The sequence below is a fragment of the Eschrichtius robustus genome, chromosome 13, assembly GCF_028021215.1.
Source record: "Eschrichtius robustus isolate mEscRob2 chromosome 13, mEscRob2.pri, whole genome shotgun sequence".
Lineage (NCBI taxonomy): Eukaryota > Metazoa > Chordata > Mammalia > Artiodactyla > Eschrichtiidae > Eschrichtius > Eschrichtius robustus.
In genome coordinates, this window is record NC_090836.1 from 102,983,042 (window position 1) to 103,004,990 (window position 21,949).

Below are 21,949 nucleotides of genomic sequence, written 5' to 3' on the forward strand. Positions count from 1 at the left end.
TCAAAAGAAGGAAAGAAAGGGCCAGAGGTCCCTGTCCGTGGCTCTGCTCAGAGGCCATCTTGGCCATGTCAGCCACCAAGCCCCTGCCCAGCTCACGTGGGGACCACATGCACCGCCACCTCCCCAGGGACAGGGCCATACACGGGGATGCTCCCGGGGGTACCCAGGGGCCAGAAGAGGAAGCAGAGGGCAGCAAGGGGATGAGCTAACACAGAGTATGGAGTTAGGACCGGCTATGCCTTAGTGCTAAAATCCTCTTCTGATACTAAGAAAACATAAATAATTTTTGTCAACATTTGCCCAAACCGCCCTGGAGCCCAGTGACTGAGGCGGCCTGGGACAGTCTTCCCGTGTCCATACCACCAGGCGGGGGAGGACACTCAGAGTCTTGTCGCTTTGCTTTCCGGGGTATGTGGGTGTCCTTGGGGTTCACTCTCCCGGAGAAAAGAAAAGAAATTCACTGGGCCCCTCGGGGACACTCATGCCATTGGCCTCACCCTCTGGGCCAGGTGATGGGCACTGTTCTGCCACGGGAGGGGACAGGAATGGCAGGAGGGAGCCCCTGGGGGGCAAGGAGAGGGTGACCGGCCCTGGGGGAGCTCTGCCGCGCCCGCCCGCCCGCGGAGCTCCCACCTTCTCCACCCACCTCTGCCCGCGGGCCCTGCCGGGAGACAAGTGCAAAACGCCGCGGGCGGGGCCGCGGGGCGGGGCCGAGGGGCGGGGAGGAGCCGCTCACTTGCAGGTGAAGACCTCGGTGCGCTCGCTGCACGTGTTGCACTTGACGAAGCAGCACCAGTGGAACTTGCAGTTGCACTGCCAGACCTTGGTGTACTGGTGGGTGTTGTAGCCGCGGCCGCAGCACATGGTGTCGCAGCCATCCGCGCCGGGCGAGGTGCGGTTGCACAGGCGGCCCTGGGTGCCCACGCTGCCCGTGGCCGCGTCCTCCTCGCAGTAGTTGGGCGACTTCTCGATGTACACCAGGTCCGTCTCCATGGGCTTCTGGTAGCTGCGCAGCTGCTTGATGCGCAGGAAGGTGGGCTGCCGCAGGCGGCTGGCCCGCACCACCTCCACCTGCACCGCCACGTTGTACTTCTCCTTGAGCAGGTGGCCCACCTCGCGGAACTTGGGCAGCGTGGTCCAGCACGTCTTGGTGGTGCACGAGCCTGACACGCCGTGGCACTTGCACTCCAGCTTCATGCGCTCCTCCAGGACCTGCGGGCCACGGGGCAGGCTCAGTGTGGGTGGAGGGCCGGGGCCTCCCCACTCCCTCCCACCCTGGCCTCCTCCAGACCTGGACCCGGCTCCCCACCTCCCGCTGCGTGACCACACGGTCAGTGTTTCCTCCTCCCAGAGCCTCAGTCTCCTCATCCATTAAATGGGGCTACTGACCAAAAGTCCCTACCGCACAGGGCCTTGTGAGGGTCCAGTGAGAATATTCAGAACTCGGCAGAGCATGGCGTACATTTATCAAATGTGTTTCACTAAATTCTTACGGGAGCTGCAGGTCAATGCACTGATGAGGAAACTGAGGCTCAGGGGGCCGTGGGACTCCCTGCCAGTCACAGAGCGGCAGGTGGAGAAGTTGGTGCATGCACCCATCCAGGCTGGAGGAGGCACCTCTCGTTGGTACCAGGTCCAGCAACAGCAGGTGCTTAATAAGTGTGGATCCCCCACCCCTGTCTCTTCCACTACGCACCCTCGTGCCTGGTGTAGGCCGTGGCATGCAGTCGGCGCTTAATAAGTGGCTGTTCAGTGAAAGCCTGGCACGCACACGGAGCTCTGTACACCTTTGCTGAAGGACAGAGTGGGGGCGGGCGGGAGGTGAGTGCATGGATCAGTGAGACACGGGCGTGCTGTCTGCCGGGAAGCCGCCCTCCGACCAGTGTTGTTCTTTCTCTCCCGCTCCCCGAGGGCCCGTGATGGGTGCAGCCGTGTTTTCCTTGGGCCTCCCTCCTTGGCCCTGGAAAGCCAATTCCCAGAGCCAGCCCTGACCCCAGGCACTCATTTACCCGGATCGAAAAGGCCCTGCCAGCCAGGCCTGATTAAAGATGGGGAATCATTAGCTGCCGCCCCACGACTGCACAAGGGCCATTTGTCAGCTGTCCGGGCTCCCGCTGGCCTCATTGTGACAGCCCAGCCCTACAGGGTCTTGGCCACCCTCTGCCCCCTGGTCCAGAACCCCAGCCCTGACCCTCAGTGAATGAATGAATGAATGAATGAACAAACAAATGAAAGAAAGAGAGAAACATCCACGCTGTCGGCTACTGCCCACTCACTTTCCCTGCCCTGACCACATGGGGCCCTGGACCAAGGCGAGGAACCCCGGGGCTCACGGTCCAGGTGGGAAACAGGAGGAAACTGACACACAAAGCAGCAAAGTGCAGGGGCTGTGAGAGGGGGAGGCTGCCTAGGGTGGGGGGCTTCCTGGAGTAGGTGGTGCCTGTACTAGGTGTTGATGGAGGAGTAGGAGCTCATGAGACAAAGAGGAGGGGTGAGCCAGGAGGGGTACAGCGCAAGCAAGGAAGGGAAGATTCGGCCCAAGTGAACATGACGTGAGGCTGGTGGCCTGGAGTTTGGGGGGGTGAGGCTCTCTGCTCCTGTGTGGATGGTGTTCTGGGGTGGAGCCAGGAGAAGCTGGGGAGGAGGGAGGAGGAAGGAGAGGGAAGGGTGATGCTTCAGCATGGGAGGGCCGAGGCGGGGCGGGCCCCAGTACCCAGAGGAGGGGAAGGGGCCAGGTTTGCGGAATATTCCGAACTGGAATTGCAGGGCTTGGTGACTGTGCCGTGGGGTGTTTGGGTGGAAGGCACTGGCCAGAAGTCGGGTCTGGGGGTCTGGGGGTCTGGGTGAAGGGTGGGACCTCCACCCCGGAGAACTATATCCGGACCTCTTCTCTGCGTCCTGCCCCTCCCCCGTCTCCCCTTCATCCCATTCAGACCTCTCCTTTCCCTCCTTCAACCCCGCCCCATGTTCATCTTTGCTTGGACCATCCCCTTCCCCCAAAAGCCCCTCCCTCCATTAATCTACCCTTCAAGGCTGGGAAGCTTCCCCTGCCCTGGCCACACTGCCTGCCGTGATGCCCCCGGGCCAGGAGCTGACCAGATTCATAGCCCTCTCAGAGCCCCCAGCCCGGGGAGCAGCTCACCCCACCCCAGGCTGCTGACCCAGGAGGTGCCTCCTCACACAGGTGGCGACGGCCAGAGACCTGGCAGGGGCGTCCAGGCTAGCATTTGTGCAGGCCAGGTGGTCCAGGCTTAACTGCCATCGGTATGCCCACTTCGGCTGCTGAACAACTGCCCCACACCTCGCTCTGCCACCTGCCCCGAGCCCCTTCCCTCCACCCCTTCCCTCCACGTTCAGATCCTGTGTGGCCAGATCCTGTGTGACAGTCACCAGATGAAGCCGATTGGGCAGCTGTTTGCAGAGCAAGGGGCTGAAGCCTCGCTTGGCTGGGTCCCCTGGGCCTGAGCCTCTCCTGGGACGTGATCACAGGATTCAAGAATGTGCTGTTTCAGTCTCCAGTGCCCTCACGATAAGAGCGACAGTGACGGTGGCGCCAGTCCCGCTGCCCCAGGAGACCACCTGGGAGGGTGCAGAGTGACCCACCCTGCCTAGAGGAGCTGGCGGCAGAGCAGGGCCCCTCCCCTGGGCCTCACCCCTGCCCCACCGCCCTAGGTAGTGGAGGGGGTGGATGGGGGAGCTCCAGAAAAGGGCTGACCGGGATTCTTTACAGAATAAGGGATGGCCCACACTCTGGGGACAGTGCTTAGTTACTGTCAAGTTAGGGGGAGTCACAGGGTTGATGGACCGTAGTCCTGAGGGAGCCCGGAGTTGAGCAGGTCTCCACGCTCAGCTTGTCCAGCCCTGGCCCACCAGGGAGGCGGTGGGCCATGTGCCGGTCTGGGGTGGGCTAAAAGAGTGTCCCCCCCAAATTCATGTCCACTCAGAACCTCAGAAGGTGACCTTATTTGGAGATAGGAACTTTGCAGATGTAAGTAAGACTCGAGATGAGATCGTCCTGGTTCAGGGTGGGCTCTAAGTCCAAGGACACATGTCCTTACAAGAGACAGAAGAGGAGGGAACACAGACACAGAGGAGGGGCCATGTGAAGACAGAGGCAGAGACCGGATGATGCGGCCACAAGCCAAGGAGCACCTGGGGCCACCAGGAGCTGGAAGAGGCAGGAAGGGTCTTTCCCTGGAGCCTTGGTGGGAGCTCGGCCCTGCCGACACCTTGATTTAGGCCCTCTGGCTCTATGAGAGAATCAATTTCTCTTGCTCTAAGCCACGCAGTTTGGGGGACTTCGCTGTGGCACCATCAGCTTCCTCTCCACGTGACTTGCTGAACTCCGTGGCCCTGAGGGGGCGTGGGGGGGGGTGGGCCTGGCCTCTCTATAATGGGGCCAGGGTGCCCCAGCACTGGGATGACCAGTGAAGGTCTGGACTCAGTTCTCTAGGAAGCCTCAAAAGCCACACCCACCCCCCCTCTACCACCATGATCAGCCCCCGGGGACGCTGTGTGGCCACCACCGTTGGCCTCTTCCAAGGGCTCAGACCACACACACGCTGCACAGCCCCACAGGGTCGAGGCTGTTGGAGAGGCAGTCGGGGAGGGGCACAAGGTGCATTACACCCACTGTGCGGATGGGAAGACTGACTCAGCAGAAGGACCGGGCCAGCCAGGGCCTCACAGACAGCTGGGGATAGCGCTGGCTGCTGACCACTTTAGAGGCCTTTCCTGGGGCTGCCCTGTCCCTGACGGGCCCTCGCACTGCCCATCTGCTCCCCCCGCCCCTGACAATCTCCTTCTCCTCAGTTCATGTCTTCCAGGTTCATGGCTTCACCCCAGTCCAAAACCCCCACCATGCTGACCCTCTTCCATCCTCATCCCCCTGAGCAGGACCGGGCCCCTTCACCAGCCTCCTTGTTGTCATGCCTCCTGTCTCCCTGGGGGCCCAATCCTGCTAGCCTCCATTTCCCTTATGCCTTTTCATCACCTGTCAAGTGGCAGGACCCCCTCCCACCCACCCCCTGCTGCCACCAAGTCCCCATATGTAAAATGGGGACAGTGAGACCATCCTCCCAGGGGTGTGGGAAAGCCCCTGCTCAAGACCTAAGCCACCGCAGAGGCTCAAAGGCTGGTTCAGTTGAGAGTTCAGACACACCTCCTCCTCCAGGGAGCCCTCCTGGTGCCTCCATGTAAGTGAATCGCTCCTTCCTCTGCCCTCCCAGACCCAGATCACTGTTTGCCTGTGCCTAGAGAATGGGGCCTACATGCTGTCTGTGAGCTCCTTGGAGACAAAGGCTGTCACTCATTTCTTCATTCATGTGTTCATCTGACAATAATTTAATAACCACCTGCTGCATGGCAACCTCTGCATCTACAGGATGAAGTCAAACCCTGGGCCTGGCGTTCAAGGCCCATTGTGGGCCGGTCCCTGCTTACTTCTCAGGCCCTGTGTCACCACCTCTTGTGCTCCCACCAGCCGGAACCATCTGCAGTACCCCCTTCCCCACCCCTCCCCCACTCCCACCCCTCGCAAGTGCCAGCTCCTTCTGCCTCTGCTCTTCTCGGCTCTGGTACGTCCTTCAAGGCCTCACGTGGACACCACTGCCTCCCGGAAGCTACTGCTACCCCTCCCTCAGGTCCCTGGGCTCTCACTGTTTCTGGGTGCGGCCCCTGCTCCCCTCATGTGGACCCAGTTGGAGCTGTGGGAGCTCCTACGGCCAAGGCTATGTCTCACTCCTCCCTGCGCCCAGCATAACGCCTGGCACACAGAAGGGGCAGCGAGAGTGAATGAGCTCAGCTCTGGGCCCTGGGGCAGAGGGCATTTTCAACTCTTTGCCTGGAAAGGCAAGTCGTCCCTAGCCTGCAGAGCCCCTCAGGCCCTGGCGCCCTGGGTGCAGCCCCCCGGGCTGGAGAGCCAGACCCAGAGGCGTTCCGCTTGGCTGGCTACCCTATCTCGGGCCATCTTGCCGCCATGGCGGCCGCTCCTCCCAGCCCAGTATCTGGGGCCCTCATCTCCCAGGGGCGGGGCTGGACTCGCCCTGACTTCTTCCCCAGTGCGTCCCGGCTTGAATGTCCTCGGTTATCACCCACCACTCTGCGTCCCGCACCACGCATGAAGCTGGCTGCCCAAGAGCCCCCAGCTCAGTTTCTGCCCTTCCGTTCCTGCTTCCTGGGAACACCCCTTCCTCCAGTCTCTCACAGCAATTTGAGCCAAAGGCCGCCTCCTCCGGGAAGCCTTTCCTCGTATATTGGCATGACCCCTCTAAGAGCAGGGCAGGGACATGGACTGTGGCCCAGGGGCCTCCCCTCACCCTTGGGTCCCAGGCCAGGCCCGGCTCCCGCCTTGTGTGCAAACAGGGTCCCTGTCTCACCCCTACCGCCCTCCAGCTGGGGGCCGCGGGCATCACTTCACTCCCAGCCTGTTTTCAAACCTCTGTAATGGGAACAGTAAGGCCCACCTCTTCGGGCTGCTGGGACGGACAGAAGTGACGGCCTGTGCTCAGCACTACCCACCCCGCACTTTCAGGGTTCAGTTCACCAACTCCCTCCGCTAGGAGAGGAGCGCAAAGCTCGAGAGGTCCACACCGCCCCTGGGTAACGCGGCCGTCACGCCTGACCCAGGCCTGCCCGCCCCGCGCCGCCACGCCCACTGCTCGCCCCGCCCCGCCCAGTGCCCGCCCTGTGCCCGCCCTACCTTCCTGCCCGCCTCATTGTTGTGCAGGTTCATGAGGCGCCTCGCGTTTTTCTTGATCTCGCGAGCGTCCACGAAGCGCCGGGAGAAGTCGATGCCGTAGCGCACGTCGGCGGAGCAGCCGCCCCACTTCCAGCCCTCGGCCTGGTTGTAGTAGCCCTGCTTCTCGCGGTCGCACCCGCAGTTGCTCAGGTTGCCCTGGCTGCAGGCGGCGGTGACGGCGTGAGCCACGCCGGCTGCGGTGATGGCGTATGTGAAGGCGGCCTCACGGCTCCCTGCGGGGAGGGGACGGGTGCGGACGGTGAAGCCGCGCAGGTCCCGGCCCGGTGGGCTCAGGGGACCCAGTGCTGGGCCCTGGTCCTGCTGCCGGCCGGCTGTGTGACCCTGGGCTCAGCCCTTAGCCTCTCTGAGCTTCTCACTCAGCAAAGTGGGGCTGATACAACCCCTCGATGCATGCCACGGCCCTGCCACCAGCATGTAAGACACTTCTCTTCCTGTCCCGAAAGCCTGGGCTGGAGGGGCCCAGTTTCCTCCTGGGAGACAGCAGTGGGGTGGGGGGGGGGGCCTGGGAGGGGATGTTTGGGGTCTGTGCCTCTGTCAGCCTCCCAGCGCTGCTCGTCATGAACCAGCCACTTGTGCTGATCCTTTTTGGGGGCACCCACCCCGCCAGCCAGGAGCCAGACAGACTTGCCCCAGCTCAGAGCGGCACCAGGGCCCTTTGCTGCCGTCTGTCTGTCTCTCTCTCTAACCACCCACTGTCACCCCATCACCAGGCCCTGGCCTCCTGAATCTCCCTTCTCCTCCAACACCCCTACCTGCTTCAGGGGCCTCTGAACTGCCACACTCGGGTGCCGGTCCTCCCGACCTCCCTCACCCGCCAGCCACCCTCCAGGCAGGCGCAAAGTGCAGCTCTGCACCCCCCCCCACACACACACACTTTCCCTCCCTCTCCTCTGCCTGAGCTGAGAAGGGAAGGCCTGCCGTCCAAGCCTGAAGTCCATGTCCAGCTGGACCCCCCAGCCCCCTCTCCCCATCCGCCACCCAGAACAACTCAAATCCGGTGCTGCGCACATGCTCCTGGAGGGTTCGTGGTCTTTTCGGTGTAATTTCCTTCCCCTTCATGCCCAAATGTTAACAACTTTCCAAGGCCAGTTCCAATGCCTCCTCCAGGCAGCCTTCCCAGACCACCAGCCAGAAGGGAGCCCGGGCTGCCCGATCTCCCTCAGTGGCAGGTCTGACGCTCTCATTGCTCTCGACACTGTCCTCCTGGTTAGCCCTACCACTGGGACTTGCCAGCTCCACACGGGTCAAAGGCCCCTCAGATGAGCGGATCCAGCTCTCATTCTTTATCTTCCACAGCCCCCAGCCTGTGCATCCTGCCATCCTGACCCCAGTCTCTTGAGCCCCTCTCACCTTGCCCACGAGCACAGAGGCTCCCTGCGGGCCACGGCCGGGTCTGTGTGGTCCCCAGCACCTGCCACTATGGGTACAGAGCTCAGTGATGTCGACTGGACCAAAGCCAAGCTCTGCTGAGCGGGAATCGCACTGCCCTCAGCAATAGCGAGGTGTGGCCGCTGGAAACCCACGACCCCATCCTTGCACAAGCCCTGTGTTTGTGCCCCGCGAGCAGCAGCGTGCCCCTCTGTGTGCTTGGTGCCGTCCCTGTTGTTGGGGGCTGGCGTCATCCCCCCAGACTGAGAGAGGGTGGAGGGTCAAGTTAGGCCCATTCCACAAACATCCATTGAGCACCAGCTGCATGCCCAGCCCTGTGCTGGGCGCTGACTATGTGCTCTGGGGTCCACCTCCTCACCCACCAACCAGCTGAGGGGGGCTCACCTAGATGGGGTCCCTGTTCCCCTGGGGGGCTTACCCTCAGGGAGGTCCCTGTCCCCAGGGTGGAGGGGCCCACCCTGGGTGGGGGTCCCTGTCCCCGGGTGGTCTTCATCCTCAGTGAGTTCCTCTACCCTGGGGGTCTACCCTCGGTGGGGTCCCTGTTCCCTGGGGGGCTCACTTATCTGGGGTCCCTGTTCCCGGGGTTTCTCCCATTCAGGATGAGAACCAGGGTGAGATCTTCTGGTCGCAGGGGCCCAGGGCAGAGGAGGCTTTGGTTGGCCTCTGCTGTCTCGGAGGGGGCCATAGCTTCCTGGAAACTTCCATCCTCTGAGAAGAGCTGATGGGAAGGTGGTGTCGGGCATCCCTTCCTCCCCAGAAAGATCAGGGTCTGCAAAGGGCACAGGGCGGCACTGCCCTCCCAGGGCCTTGCTGGACATCCACCCCCTCCTCCCGGGTGGGCCCTTCCTGCCCACACTTCCCACCTCCCGCGCGGGGACCGCTCTGCTGCCACCGCTCTGTAAGAAGCCTCTCTCAGCACAGTGAGTGGCCCTTGGAGGATCACCGAGGAGCCCTGGTCCCTGCACCGTCCAGGCCACCAGCCGGGAGCACCAGACAGACACAGGGACAGGGAGAGGATGGTGCGAAGTGGGTTACTGAACTCCTCGCTGTTGGTTTGGTGTCACCCAAGCCCAGCAGGGCCTGCGACAAGCTTGCGCACGGGCGGGGGAGCAGCGGTGAACTCGTGGGGGGATTCCAGGAGAGAAGGGGACCACAGTGCTCTGCGAGGAGGGGCACAGGGAACCATGGAACCTCCAAGAATGCCCTGACCTGCCTCTCTAAGGGGGGGCGGGGGGTGGAGTCAGGGAAGGCTTCCTGCAGGAGGTGACATCTTAAATCTTACCAAGAAGTATGAGTTAACTCCCCATGAGTGCGTGAGAGTGTGTGTATGTGATGTGTGTGACTGAGTACACGGTGTCTGAGTATGTGAGCGTGTGAGTGTATAGTTGTGTGGCGCGTAGGTGGTAGGTGCGCACTCCTGGTGCACACAGAGCAGGAGCAGAGGTGCAGAGGTGTGAAACGGCTTTCTGTTGCTGGCGCAAGTCTGAGATCAAGAGCAATAAGAAAAGAGGTGGCCGAGGTCCCAGGGAGCCAGCTTGTGGGTGGCCAGAGATGTCCCATGAAGCAGAGGGCACTTTCTGTGCAGGTGCTGCGGCAAGAGGCTGTAGGATTTGGATCTTGGAGCTCACTCTGGCTACACGAGGGGTGGGGTCCTGGAACTGTTTAGAAAGTGGATTAGCAGAGCTGCGCTTCTCTCCTCCTCATGCCATCACTCACCTGCTGTCACAGCACCAGCACCCCTCTAACCCTTAACACGTGTTCTCATCGAACTGTCCCGACAATCGTGCAAGGCAGGTTTCATCCTTATTCCCATCTCACAGGAGAGGACACTGAGGCACACAGAAGTTATGAGACCAGGTGTTAGGGGCTGAAGCAGGACTCGAACCCAGGCAGTGGAATCAAAGCCCAGCGAGGCAGACGGAGGGACTCGGGGCCTGGGGCGCAGGTCACCGGAGGCCATCCTGCCCCCAGCTTGGCCCCTTTGCAGCTCAGTGACCTTGGGCAGGAGGAGGCAGGAGAAGAGGTGTGCACAGCCCCCTTGCGGAGGAGACGCTGCACTTGGACCATCTGTGGACCCCAGGCGTGCAGTGGCGGCGGGGCGCTCGCGGCAGGGGAACGCTGGCTGGGAGCTCTGGGGAGGTAGAGCTAGCCTCAGAGTGGGCGTGTCACAAGCTAGGCGCCCAGCAAGGGGTTAGAAATCTCCACCAGTTGTGTAATCACACCAAGAGGCCAGGCCAACGGCGTTAAAGGTGCCACAACCAAGCCCTGCCTAAGCGAGCACGGTGTGGCGTGCCCTCGGAGGCCCTGGACCCGCCGCTGCCCGTGACCCTCTTCTTCCCCAAACGCTCTCCCTCCCTGTCAGCAGCCAGATGGGGGACTCCCACGTCCTCCATCCTAACGCCCCCAAGCAGGCCAGCAGGCGCCCAGGCCAGGCCGGTGTGTTTGGAGGGCATTTCACAGAACCCTCCCTCCCAGCCTTTCTGCTCCCGCCTGGTTTCTGCCCGAGCTCAGTTCAGACCCGGTTACTCATCAGTTACTCACCGGGCTGCCGCTCCCACTAATTCCTTTTTTATTTGCTTTTAATGAGCCAAACCCTCTCATCTCACCATGGAGACAAGGGGGAGGCAAGCAGTGAGAGAGTTGTAGTCTAGGGAGAACCAAGGAGGATGAGGTGGGGTCCTGGATGGAGGGGTTCCCACGCGCCCGCACTCTGCACATGCATCTTATTTAATGCTCACGACAGCCCCATGGCCCCATTTCACAGACCTGGATGCTTCGTTACTTGCCCCAGGTCACAGTGTGCCTGACATGGAGGGAGGAGACGGGCCCCTCCCCAAATCACCACTGGGGCCGGCTTGGAATCCCTGGCGTGTCGCCTGCGTGTCCTCCAGCGTGAGAAGGAGCCAGTGCATAGATTTAGAAAGAAGCCCCTTGAACCCGTGCGCCTTGGCCAGCAAACATCGATGGCTCCCCAAGCCTCAGAGATGCCCTCAAGCCCTGGAAGCCTGACCCCAGCCGTCCCACCCACCACTCCATCAAGCCCCACTTGGCCAAGTCCAACAGCTGGTCCACACCACTGTTCTGGAATCGGAGCAGCCTGGTTCCCTGCTGCCTGCCCTGGTGGACGCCGGCCCCCTCTTTGCTGGGAACCCTGCCTGCGTGCCCATGTGTCTGCAGCTCACCCAGGCTCTGGACGCAGCTGGGAGGCCCCCTGCTCCCGGAAGCCCCACTGGGGTGAGGGCCCTCCTCTGGGCTCCTGCCAGGTGCCCGCGGGCTGCAGGGGTGGTGGTAGGATCCATGTCTGATTCTCCCAGGTACGCCCACCCTGCAGCATTATTCCCTGAGTCTTCATGTGAGCAGGGCTGGGGCTGGACGCACTACATTCATCACCTCCTTTTATCTCCACGACCACCCACAGAATAGATCCTCTTGATGCGACCCGTCTCGCAGGTGGGAACACTGAGCCTCAAAGGCGGGAAGTGATTTGCTCCAGGCAGTAGCAGTAATGGCCATCTGAGCACAGCGGCTGCTCCAGATCTGTCTGGTGATGAGGGTGGGGAGTTGGGTGAAGGCAGCGTGGATGGTCTGTTTGGGGCCAGCAGCTGTCCTGGGGGTACACTTCGGACTTGGGAGGCCCGGGGGCCCCTCTTGGGATCCAGAGCCATCCCAGCGTGGATCTGTACCCTCAGACACCAGAGCCAGCAGCGGGGTCCTGCAGTCTGCGTCTGGCACCTGACAGGTCAAGGTGGGCTCCATTAGCCATGCGGGGCCCCCGGCCCGAGGTTTCGGGAAAGCAGAGAGGGAGGTACGGGGAGACTCAGGGAGAAGCAGGCAAGAAAGCCTTGGACTTGCATTCTCACACCTGCTGTGCGGCCCCAGGCAAGTCATAAACCCTCTCTGAGCCTGTGTCCCCATTTGCCCTACGGCCCCAGGAGCAGCTCTAAGAGCAAACAGGACAAATGGGCATCGCCCTCAGCATCCCCAAGTACTGAGCGGGCCAGGGAAGACCAGGTACAGTGCGGGGCTCCAGGACAGGCCCAGGCACCTCTCCGTGCGGTCCAGAGCCTCCTCCCCATCGGCCTGCCCAGCTGACCCTCCACGCCTATTCTGGATGAATCCAGAACAGCCAAGCCCTCAGGGACCACTGCCCCATGGGTAAACTGAGGCGCTGGCCACTCAGGGGCCATCCAGCTCTGCTCTCTCTTTGCTCTTGGTTATTCAAACTTAACCGCCCCCGACTGCCCTGCTCCGTGCCTGCCAGACCTGACTCCCAGGGAAAGGGGGTCTTCCTGGGTCAGCAGGGCCTAGCCCACCCGGCCGTCCCCTCACCCTGACCCCGATGAGGATGCTGGGGACCAGGCAGATCTTTGTGAGCAGTTGCTGGAGGGGACAGGTGTGGCTCCTGGGTCATGCGGGGGCCTGGGCAGAACAGAGGTCCCCTCACGCTCCCAGGGCAGAGCTGGGGGCTGTGCCCGCCCTCCCCAGGCCCCAGGCACACACACCCCCTCCTCAGTGTCCACTCAAAGCCACTGCCACTTCCTAGCGTCCCGAGGGGCCTGGCACACTATCTTTAGAAAGCCACAAAAAGCCCTGATTGAGCTCATAATGACCTGATTAACTGCAGGCCTGGGGAGGCAAGGTGAGAAAGGCACTTGGATCCCTCTGAGAAGGGGAGCTGGGGATCCGGAACCTAGGGGCTGGGAGGGCCTCGGGGACCATCCAGTGCTACGCTACAAGGAGTCTGAGGCCCAGAGAGGGGCAGCATGCTGCCCAAGGTCACACAGTGGCTCAGGAAGTGGGGGAGCCCAGACCTGACATTCCGGAATGACTGAGGTGAGGTCAAAGCCCCAGAGAAGGGGCTCAGAGTCTGAGACCTCGAGTTCAAGTCCAGACCCTAAAATTGGCTAGTTGGGTGACCTTGGACCAATCAAGGGGCCTTTCTATGTCTCGATGTCCCCACTTTGCAAAATAAGGATAACTGCTCTGATACGGCCAAGTCGCCGTGTCAGAGGACCCACGCGCGGTCCCGGGAGGGCAGGCCTGGCCCCAGCACACAGAGGGTCGCTGGCCTGAGCTTCATGCCCACACGTGTGGGACACACCACACATGGGCTCTCCGTGGGTGTACACAGGTTTAGGCATCCATGCGTGTGTACCTCTGCACGTGTCCCCATGCCCGTGTCCCTGGGCATATGCCTGGACTTACGTTTGCACAAATGCAGTTCCTGTAAGTGTGAGCAAGTGTGTGCTCCTGTGTGTGTTCCTGTGCTCGTGGCCAACACAGCTCAGATCTGTCAAACCCTGCCTCTCTGCCAACCTGTACTTGTCCCTCTTTGAAAAAACACAGCATTTTCTACAATTCAGTGATAAAAAGGCGAACAACCCAGTTTAAAATGGGCAAAGGATCCGAATAGACATTTCTCCAAAGAAGGTATAAAAATGTCCATTAAGCACAAAAAAAGATGCTCAACGTCATTCGCCATCAAGGAAATGCAGATCAAAGCCACGATGAGACAGCACTTCACACCCACTAGGATGGCTAAAATAAAAAGAGAGACACTAACAAGTGCTGACGAGGACGTGGAGAAATCAGAACCTTCATGCACTGCTGGCGGGAATGGAAAATGGTGCAGCCACTATGGAAACCGTTTGGAGGTTCCTCAAAATGTTAAATACAGAGTTACTATTAACATTTAACCCCGCAATTCCTCTCCTAGCTATGTACCCGAGAGAAATGAACACATATGTCCACACGACAACTTGTATGTGAATAACTCATAGCAGCATGATTCACAATAGCCAACAGGAGGAAACAACCCAAATGTCCATCAGCGGATGAATGGACAAAGAAATTGTGGTCTCTCCACACAATGAAACACTATTCAGCCATATAAAGGAACGAAGTACTGACACAGGCTACGACATGGATGAACCTTGAAAACATGATGTTCAGTGAAAGGCGCCAGACACAAAAGCCACGTGGTGTATGATTCCATTGATATGAAATGTCCAGAATAGGTAAATCCACAGAGATAGAAAGCAGATGAGTGTTGCCAAGGGCGAGGGGGATTGGAGGATGATCGCTAAGGGTTTCTTTTTGGAGTGATGAAAATGTTCTAAAATTGACTATGGTGATGGTTGCACAACCTATGACTACACTAAAAACCAGTGAATAGTACACTTTAAATGCCTGAATTGTACTGTATATGAGTTATATCTCAATAAAGCTGTTATAAAAACATACAGCATCTGATGGTTTTAGGGGATTGCATACAACCTGCCCTACTCGACTTAAACCCTCACAGGGGCCCCACCTCACAGTGAGGATGCTTGGCTCAAAGGAGGCAGGTGACTGGCCCAAGGTCTCATGGCAGGCTGACCACAGAGCTGGGATCTGACCCAGGACCCCAGAGTCCATGCTCAGACCACTCCCCCCGCACCCACCCGAACAGGGAAACCACACAGTCTGTCTCCCCCCTCACTGACCAGGCCTGAGACCCAGGCTTGCATGTGTCACGCCTGGGCGCCCTACTCCATCTCTCACCCTTCCCTCCCTCACTCCTCTGCTACCATCCCAGCACCAAGCATGGCCTGCCCTCCTGGCCAACCCCAGGGCCCCAGGGATGAGGCCCTCAGCCCCTACCCATCCCCAAGCCTACGGCCAAGCATACAGCAGGACAAGACTAACACATCACAGCCCAGGGGACTAGTGGACTTGGGAGGGGGTTCACAGGGAGTGCAGGCAGAGGTCCTCGGTCAGAACCACGGAGGGGACCGCAGGATGGGTGGCTGTAGGGAGGGACTTGGGTGGAGGATGACCAGTGCGGGCCCCTCTCAAGAAGGATGCCGAACCGCAACAAAGAGTAGCCCTGCTCGCTGCAACTAGAGAAAGCCCGCGTGCAGCAACGAAGACCCAACACAGCCAAATTAATTAATTAATTAATTAATTAATTAAATAGAAAAAAAAAAAAAGAAGAATGCCAGAGGTGAGTCCTAAATGACAAGAGGAATGAGCCATGCAAAGGCGCAGGGAACAGTGTTCAGGCAGAGGGAACAGCAATGCTAAGGCCACAGGGAGGGAATGAGCCACGTGTGTGTGGTCTGATGCAGGAGAGACAGCCACTCCATGGTGACTTTGGGAGCCCGTGGGGACGATATTAGATTTTATTCTACGAAGATGAAAAGCCCCTGGAGGGTGCTGCTGTGACCGACATTGGACATGGGACAGGGTGGGCGTCCCGAGTCCTTGGCCCGGCCAGTGGGACACTGCCAGCTGGTGAGCTCCCCTGCTCCTCTGAGACCCCCACCACCACCCCATTCAGCCCTCAGGCTCCCAGGAGCTTAGAAGGGGTGGGAGAATACCTCCCCCTGCCCACAGTTTACAGGTGGAGAGATGGAGGCCAGGGAGGCCAGGAGACACCCTAGGCCACACCAGCAGCTCCTGGGGTCCCCCAGCAGGGCAGTGCAGCGCCCGTGTCCCAGCCTTGGCTCAGTCATGGGGCCTGGGCATGCACCCCCTGCCCGAGCTGCATCCCAGCACACACAGGGGGCGAGGTGGCGAGGCCGGAGGAGGGGGGAGGCAGGGGAGCCCAGAGATGCCTCGAGGCCCACCAGGCCCCAAATCCCCATTTGTGCACTTGAAGGGTCAGAAGCCCAGAGGCCCCGCCCCACCAGGCCCCCTGCCATCCTGACCTAGGATTCTGGCGGGGTGGGGGGCCTGGCCTGGACCACCACCGGGGTGCGACCCGCGCTCTACTGAGTGCCTGCTGGAGAGGCTGCCTTGCACCCCCGTGCCTGTTTCTGTACCTGCTAAAGGGAGGTGATAACATCACCCACCTCGCGGGGTCCAGCGCCGCGTGGGTGAGGAAGTGCTCAGGGCGCGGGAGCTGCTTTTATCACCCATCTCAGAGCGGCCTGGACCCTGGGCCTGGGATGGGCGAAGGCCTGCGCTGGCGCTGTGTGCGTGCACGTGCGTGTGCCTGTGTGTTGCCCTCTCCGTGTCCCTCTTGCTGTAGGTCTCTGTCTGTCCTTCCCTCTCAGCTTCTGTCTCTCTCTCTCTACGTCCCTCTGTCCCTCTCTGTCCCCCTGGCTCTCTCCGGCCCCGTCCCAGCCGCCGCCCCGGCTCGTCCCCGGCTGAGTCAGTGTCTCCACGCTAAGCTCTTCCCTGCCGTTGTCATAAACAGAGCACTGGAAACAGTCGTGCCAGGTCCGAACACGCCGGCACACCCGCGCCCGCGGCCTTTGTTCTGACCCAGCGGGGCCCTCACACCCGCAGCGGCCCTCCAGGGGGGCCGTGCTCCGGCTGGGCCCGGGGGGCCTGGCCCAGGGCCACGCAGCGAGGGGCAGCCAGGGCCCAGGGGTCTGCGTCCCCAGCTGGGCTGGCCTTCCAGGAGCTTCCACCCCTGCCCCGTGGCTCTGGGGAGGCTGGCAAGGCCTCTTCTGCGGCCGCTCTCCTTAGGGAGGTCAGCCCCGGGCAGCCTGCCCTCAGACTACTCCCTCCTTCGTCGGGCCTGCGGCAAAATCAGCCACTGCCTGTGAGGGGGGACGCGATGGAACCAGAGCCCCTTCCCCGCCCCCCCGCAGCTGCCCCCTGTCCCCACCAGCCAGTTCCCGGACCCCCGCCGGGGCACAGGGCTGAACCGTGGGTTCAGATCTCTAGTTCTCACCGGCGTGTGACCTTGGCCAAGACAGGCTTCCGTGGGCCTCAGTCTCCCCATCTATGCTGTGCGGACAGGGGAACCAGGAGCAAGTGGTGTTTGTGCAAGGGCCCGGCCGCAGCGGCCTTGGAAGGAATGGTGGTCCCACAGTGGTGGCAGGAGGGGTCCCAGGTGGAGACGGACCGAAGTCTGGGCCAGGCCTTGCCCTTGGAGGCCGGGGGTGGAGGCCCGCCCACCTGGGATCTGTGTCCTGCTCGGTGGACCAGAGCCCGGCGTCCTGGACCCCTTGCCCGTGGAGCCCTGGGCAGATGTGCGTGCCAAGGAAGCAGAGGGTCTTCCTGCCCCTTTTCTGAGGAGAGACGCCCCCCAAGTCCTGCTAGCGTTGGGGCCCCAGCCTCAGCCCTGGTGTGGGTGGGTAGACGGGGGCCCGGAGAACGGGAGGCCGTGCCCAGGGTCACACGGTGGGACCGCGGCAGCGCCCTCCCCCTCCCAGACCCCATCTCCCCCCCCCCCCCCCCACAGTCTGTCCTGTCTGTCCGGGCCCTGCCAGTGAAGGTGGAAAATTCCCATCCTGGATGAGTTCCAGGCGGACCTAGAGGAGCCATGTGGAGGGATCAACCAGCGCCCAGCCTAAGCCCCCAGCTGCTCACCACTGGCAGGTCCAGAGCCTGGTCGCCTCGGATCCACTGCTCCCGGGAGCAAGCTGGCCTTCCGGTGCAGGGGGCCAGAGCCAGGGCCACCTGGAGCGACCAAGGCTCGTCACATCCTGAACCAGGAGTGGGCTTGGGGAGCCCTGCCTCCAGGAAAGTCTTTCTGATCCTGACATTCGAGGCCCCAGTTCTCCCTAGTGTCCTGGCTGCCTGGACCCCGAGCCTCGAGCCTCGACAATGTCTGTTGTGCTGCCTCAGGCTGGGCCCCCGGGACGGGGGTGGGGGTGGGGAGTGACCAGGATAGACAGGACGAAGCTGTGTGTCCCTCAGAGCTGGGGCCTGTGGGCCGAGAGGGCGTGCCCGGTGCGAGGCCGGGGCCCAGGCAGGCTTCCCAGTCCAGCCCCGTCGGCTCCGCCAGGGCGTCCTGGGTGCAAGGTTCCGAGAGCAGGGCTGGGTGGCCTTCACTCCACTGCCAGCGCCCTGCCCCTGGCCTGGCAGACAGCAGGCACTCGGAGCTTGCAGGCTGAGCAGTTATAGGGGCTGCCAAAGGGAGCCACCCTCACGCCCCTGCGTTGCCCCAGGAAGCAGCTGGTCAGTGACCCCCTGCCCTCAGCCGAGCTGGAGGACGGCGTCCTGGGAGAAGACGGTCAGACGTGGGTTCAAATGTCCGCACTGCCCCTGACCAGGGTGACTCCGGGCAACTCCTGACCCCTCTGAGAGCAGTGCCACCAACAGAAGTCTCACACGAGCCACGCAGGTCATTTTAACTTTTCTAGTTACCACGTGAAGAAAAGTGAAGATAATTAGGTGAACTTAAATTTGGTAACATATTTTATTTAGCCAATATAGCCAAATATTACCATTTCTACATCTTAATGTAAAAAGATCATTAAAGAGCTATTATACTTGCTTTTTTTCTCTCCAAGTCTTTGAAATCTGTCATGTATCTTACACTCAACGGCACATCACAGTTTGCACGCACCAGATTTCAAGTGCTCTCCGGCCCGCGGTGGCCTGTGCCCCCAGAGTGGACAGTGCAGCCTTCGTCCCTCCTGGGGACTCATGTGGGACCTCCCTGAGCCTGGTCTGCAAGCCCCGGGCAGGGGGCTGGGCAGGGGGCCGGGCATGCAGTAGGTGCACAGGGCCTGGGAGCTGCCCTTTCTCCCCCAAGGCCCCGGCCAGTGGCCGACCTGGAAGCCCCCAGACCCTCGCCTTTCAGACACTCGGAGGTAGGTCACTCTGCTCCCTCAGATTGTCCAGAAACCGATGGCCTTTGCTGAGCCCCTACTGCAGGCAGCCAGGAGACTCAGGGCTTGCTCCCAACGCAAATCTCACCCACAGAACAAACGGGCACCACGTGAGGCAGGATTAGGGGTGGCCCCTATGCCTGGTCATGTCCGAGCGGCACGTGATGGGCGGGACTCAGTGTTCCATGGCAGCTCGGGGTGGGCGGGGGCCTGAGTGCACGCAGCTGCAGCCCCCATGCCCCGTGCCAGTGGGTCCCAAGGGGCTGGGCTCAGGCAGAGATGGGGCAGTGGGCGGCAGGAGCCCCTCTCTGCTCAGACCCGCCTGTGCCTTCCTGGCCTTCAAAGCGCTCACACCTCAGCCCACAGCCCTCCAGCCGTGACCTCTCCTGCCGCCTCCGGTCTCCCCACCTTCCCATTTGCTCCAGACGCTCCCACAGTTCCTGGAAAATACCGTCCGCTTTCTGGCCTCTGGGCTTTGGCACATGCTGTTCCCTCCACCTGGAGCCCCCTTCCCTGCTCTCACCTTCAGGCTGGTCTGGGTCACTCTGATCCTCCCTCGGGTCTCAACGGACACATCACCCCACCAAGGAAGCCCTCGACAACAGTCCTCATTCCGTTATGGCGCCTGTTAGAAACGCCCTGCCTTGCTCGGGATCCCTGGGGGCCGTGAGTTTCTAACGGGTGTCCCTGGAATACGAGGTTCACCCCTGACTCTCATGTTTTCCCCGTCCTCCTCCCGCACCCCATGGAAGAAGACAGCTGAGTTGGGGACACATTCACACACCCCACCCCCACAAGCTCATTTCCAGGTAACGGAAGAGACGGGTAGGAGGGGTCAGGGTGGCCCAGCCTCGCTCTGTAGGGGAGGAAATAGGCTTGGGTGGGCTCGGGTGGTCAGAAGGTGGAGGCCGCCAGGCATGAGGGGAGACCGCGTTGGTGGAGGGAGGATTAGCGTGGGCCTCAACTCCCCAGAGGAAGCACAGCAACTGGCACCCAGACGGCCCCAGGGCAAAGCCGGCACAGGGTCATCATAAGAAAGATCTATCTTATGTGGAGTAGTAAGCTCCCCATCCCTGGAAGCATACAAGCAACAGCACCAGGTGCTGGGAAAGGAGTTGGAACTTTGCACAGGCGTTGATTTGCGCCTTTAAAGGGTTTGCCTTCAGCTCTCAAGATCTAGGCACGGCCCAAGGTCACAGGCAGGGCCTGAAGGGGGCCTGTCCCACCCACCCAGGCCATCCCCCCTCTCAGGGCCAATCATTAATTGGCACCGCTCGAGTGGCTGCCTGCCAGCCCATGGCCCGGCTCCGATCCCGTGCCCGGGGCACCTGCATGCCTCTTACATGGGCTGGCCTCGCTGCTCAGCCCGACTTCCTGCTTGTGACTCCCAGGAGTTGAGCCCTGCGAGGAGCAAGGGGCCTGCTCAGACCACCATCACGGCACGCAGAGGCACTCCTGCTGCCTGCGGGACTCAGCCCAGCTCAGCCTGCAGCCAGGGCCCTCCTGGCTGAGAGCTGGGCCTTCCTCGGAGGGCAGCGAGGAGCCAGGGGGGGCTTCAGGCTGGTCGGGAGACAGTCTGGGTGTTAGGAAGCCCACCCACCGGGGGCAGAGAGCAGAGAGAGCCTTAGGCAGGTGCTGAGCTGGTCCGGGGCTGACAGACCCGGGGGGATGAGGAAGAGCCAGGAGGGGTGAAAAAAGGCGTTGCCCGGCCAGCGGGGAAATCAGATGTGAATAAGCAGGCAGAGGGGAAGGGCCTCCCAGGGTGAGAAGCTGCAGGAGCAAAGTCCCACAGGAGGGAAGGGGCCCAGCAGGCTCAGGGAAGAGAAGGAAGTCAGCGAAGGCTAAAGCTCTAGTTTCGAGAAGGGATGGAGGGAGGCAGGGGCTACTCAGACGCCAAGCTAGGAAGCTAACTTTATCCTGGGCACTAGGGAGCTACTGTAGGTTTTGGAGGAAGGGAGTGACATGGCATGGACGGGGCTGGGAAGGAGGCAGAGGGAGGAACTGACAGCTGCCAGAGGAGGGCCAGAGAGGCAGGCCCGCAGTGGCCATGGGGCAGAGTGGGGGGATGGACAGAGGAGACAACTCCAGGTTTCTGCTGGACGACTGGGTGGTCAGGCCAGCAGGGGAGGCTGAGGATGGAGATTTCAGCAGCAAGACGCTGAGCGTGTTGACCAGAGGCTCCCGTGGGTCAGCCGCGCCGAGTGGTCCACAGGGCGCGGCCATGATGGTCTTGACGCCGGGGGAGAGCTGATTGGGGCGGGGCTGGGAAGGAGCAACCAGAGGCTAGAGGAAGCCCAGGTGAGCTGGGGCCCAGCCAAGGAAGAGGGTCAATCGGCCACACCAAGGTCACTCATGGCCGGGACAGGGGTGACTGGAGTGAGAAAATGAGGGACGGGGACAGTGGGTGTGGACATCTTTGCCAAAAACTCTGTCTCTGAAATGCTCGTGAAAGTGAGATGGGGTATCCTAGGTGGGCTCCCTAGAAGCAGAGCCTGAGATGCCTGATCCCAAGGGGAGCTCAGGGCGTGAAGAATGTCACAGAGCAGCCCCACCTGCACAAGGGGACTTTATACCCTCTGCATCAGCCCATCCTTGGCTGTAGGCACCCCTCCTCTCTGTGGGCAGAGGGCTAGACTCCAAGAAGGAACAGCTGTGAGCTGTAAGCCGAGATCCTTACAGCACCAGGGGCTGCTCTCAGGGAAAGTGATGTGGGTCCCCTATGCGGGGGCCAGTCGCTGGCAGGGGGGCCAACGCCACTCCTCTGGGCTTTGGAGGGTGCATAGGAGCCCGGCATTTACTACTGGTACTATTGGTGAACTCCCTGCCTGGGGCCTGACCCTGAGGAGAGGATAAAAGAGGCCAGGTCTCCCTCACCGCCTATGTCTTGAGGTCCTAAATGAAGGGCAAGCTCCCCCCTGTCCTCAGGCCACAGGACCAGGTCCACTGCCCATCCCCCTTTGCACAGGGAGGCAGGGAGGGCTACCAGAAAGGGGGTCTGAACCCAGCTCCCCCGTGTGGCCACCGGCCACCGCACCACTCCCCTGGCCTCAGTGTCCTCAGCTGTGCAGTGGGGATGGTCACAGCTGCCTCGGAGCCCAGGGTCCTGGGGGGGGGGGGAGGGGAAGACGACGGGGAGTGCCAGGCAGGCAGGTGGGCACCTGGCATGAAGCGGGCACTGGTGCCCATGCCCTCCCAACTGCGGGGGACGGGGCAGGCAGTCCCACCCTCTCCACTGGCACCTGGAGGG

General features: G+C 61.4%; 1 protein-coding gene across 2 annotated transcripts in view; it reads right to left on the reverse strand.

Annotated features, from left to right (window-relative positions):
- Positions 1-732: 732 nt before the first annotated feature.
- Positions 733-21,949, reverse strand: part of WNT7B (Wnt family member 7B) — a 49,066-nt gene continuing 27,849 nt past the window's right edge. For both annotated transcript variants that reach the window (XM_068561309.1, XM_068561308.1), the window contains exons 3-4: positions 6,701-6,972; positions 733-1,212 (exon numbers count right to left, since the gene is read on the reverse strand). In XM_068561309.1, the coding sequence (XP_068417410.1) occupies positions 733-1,212; positions 6,701-6,972 (752 nt within the window). The remainder of the gene's footprint in view (positions 1,213-6,700; positions 6,973-21,949) is intronic.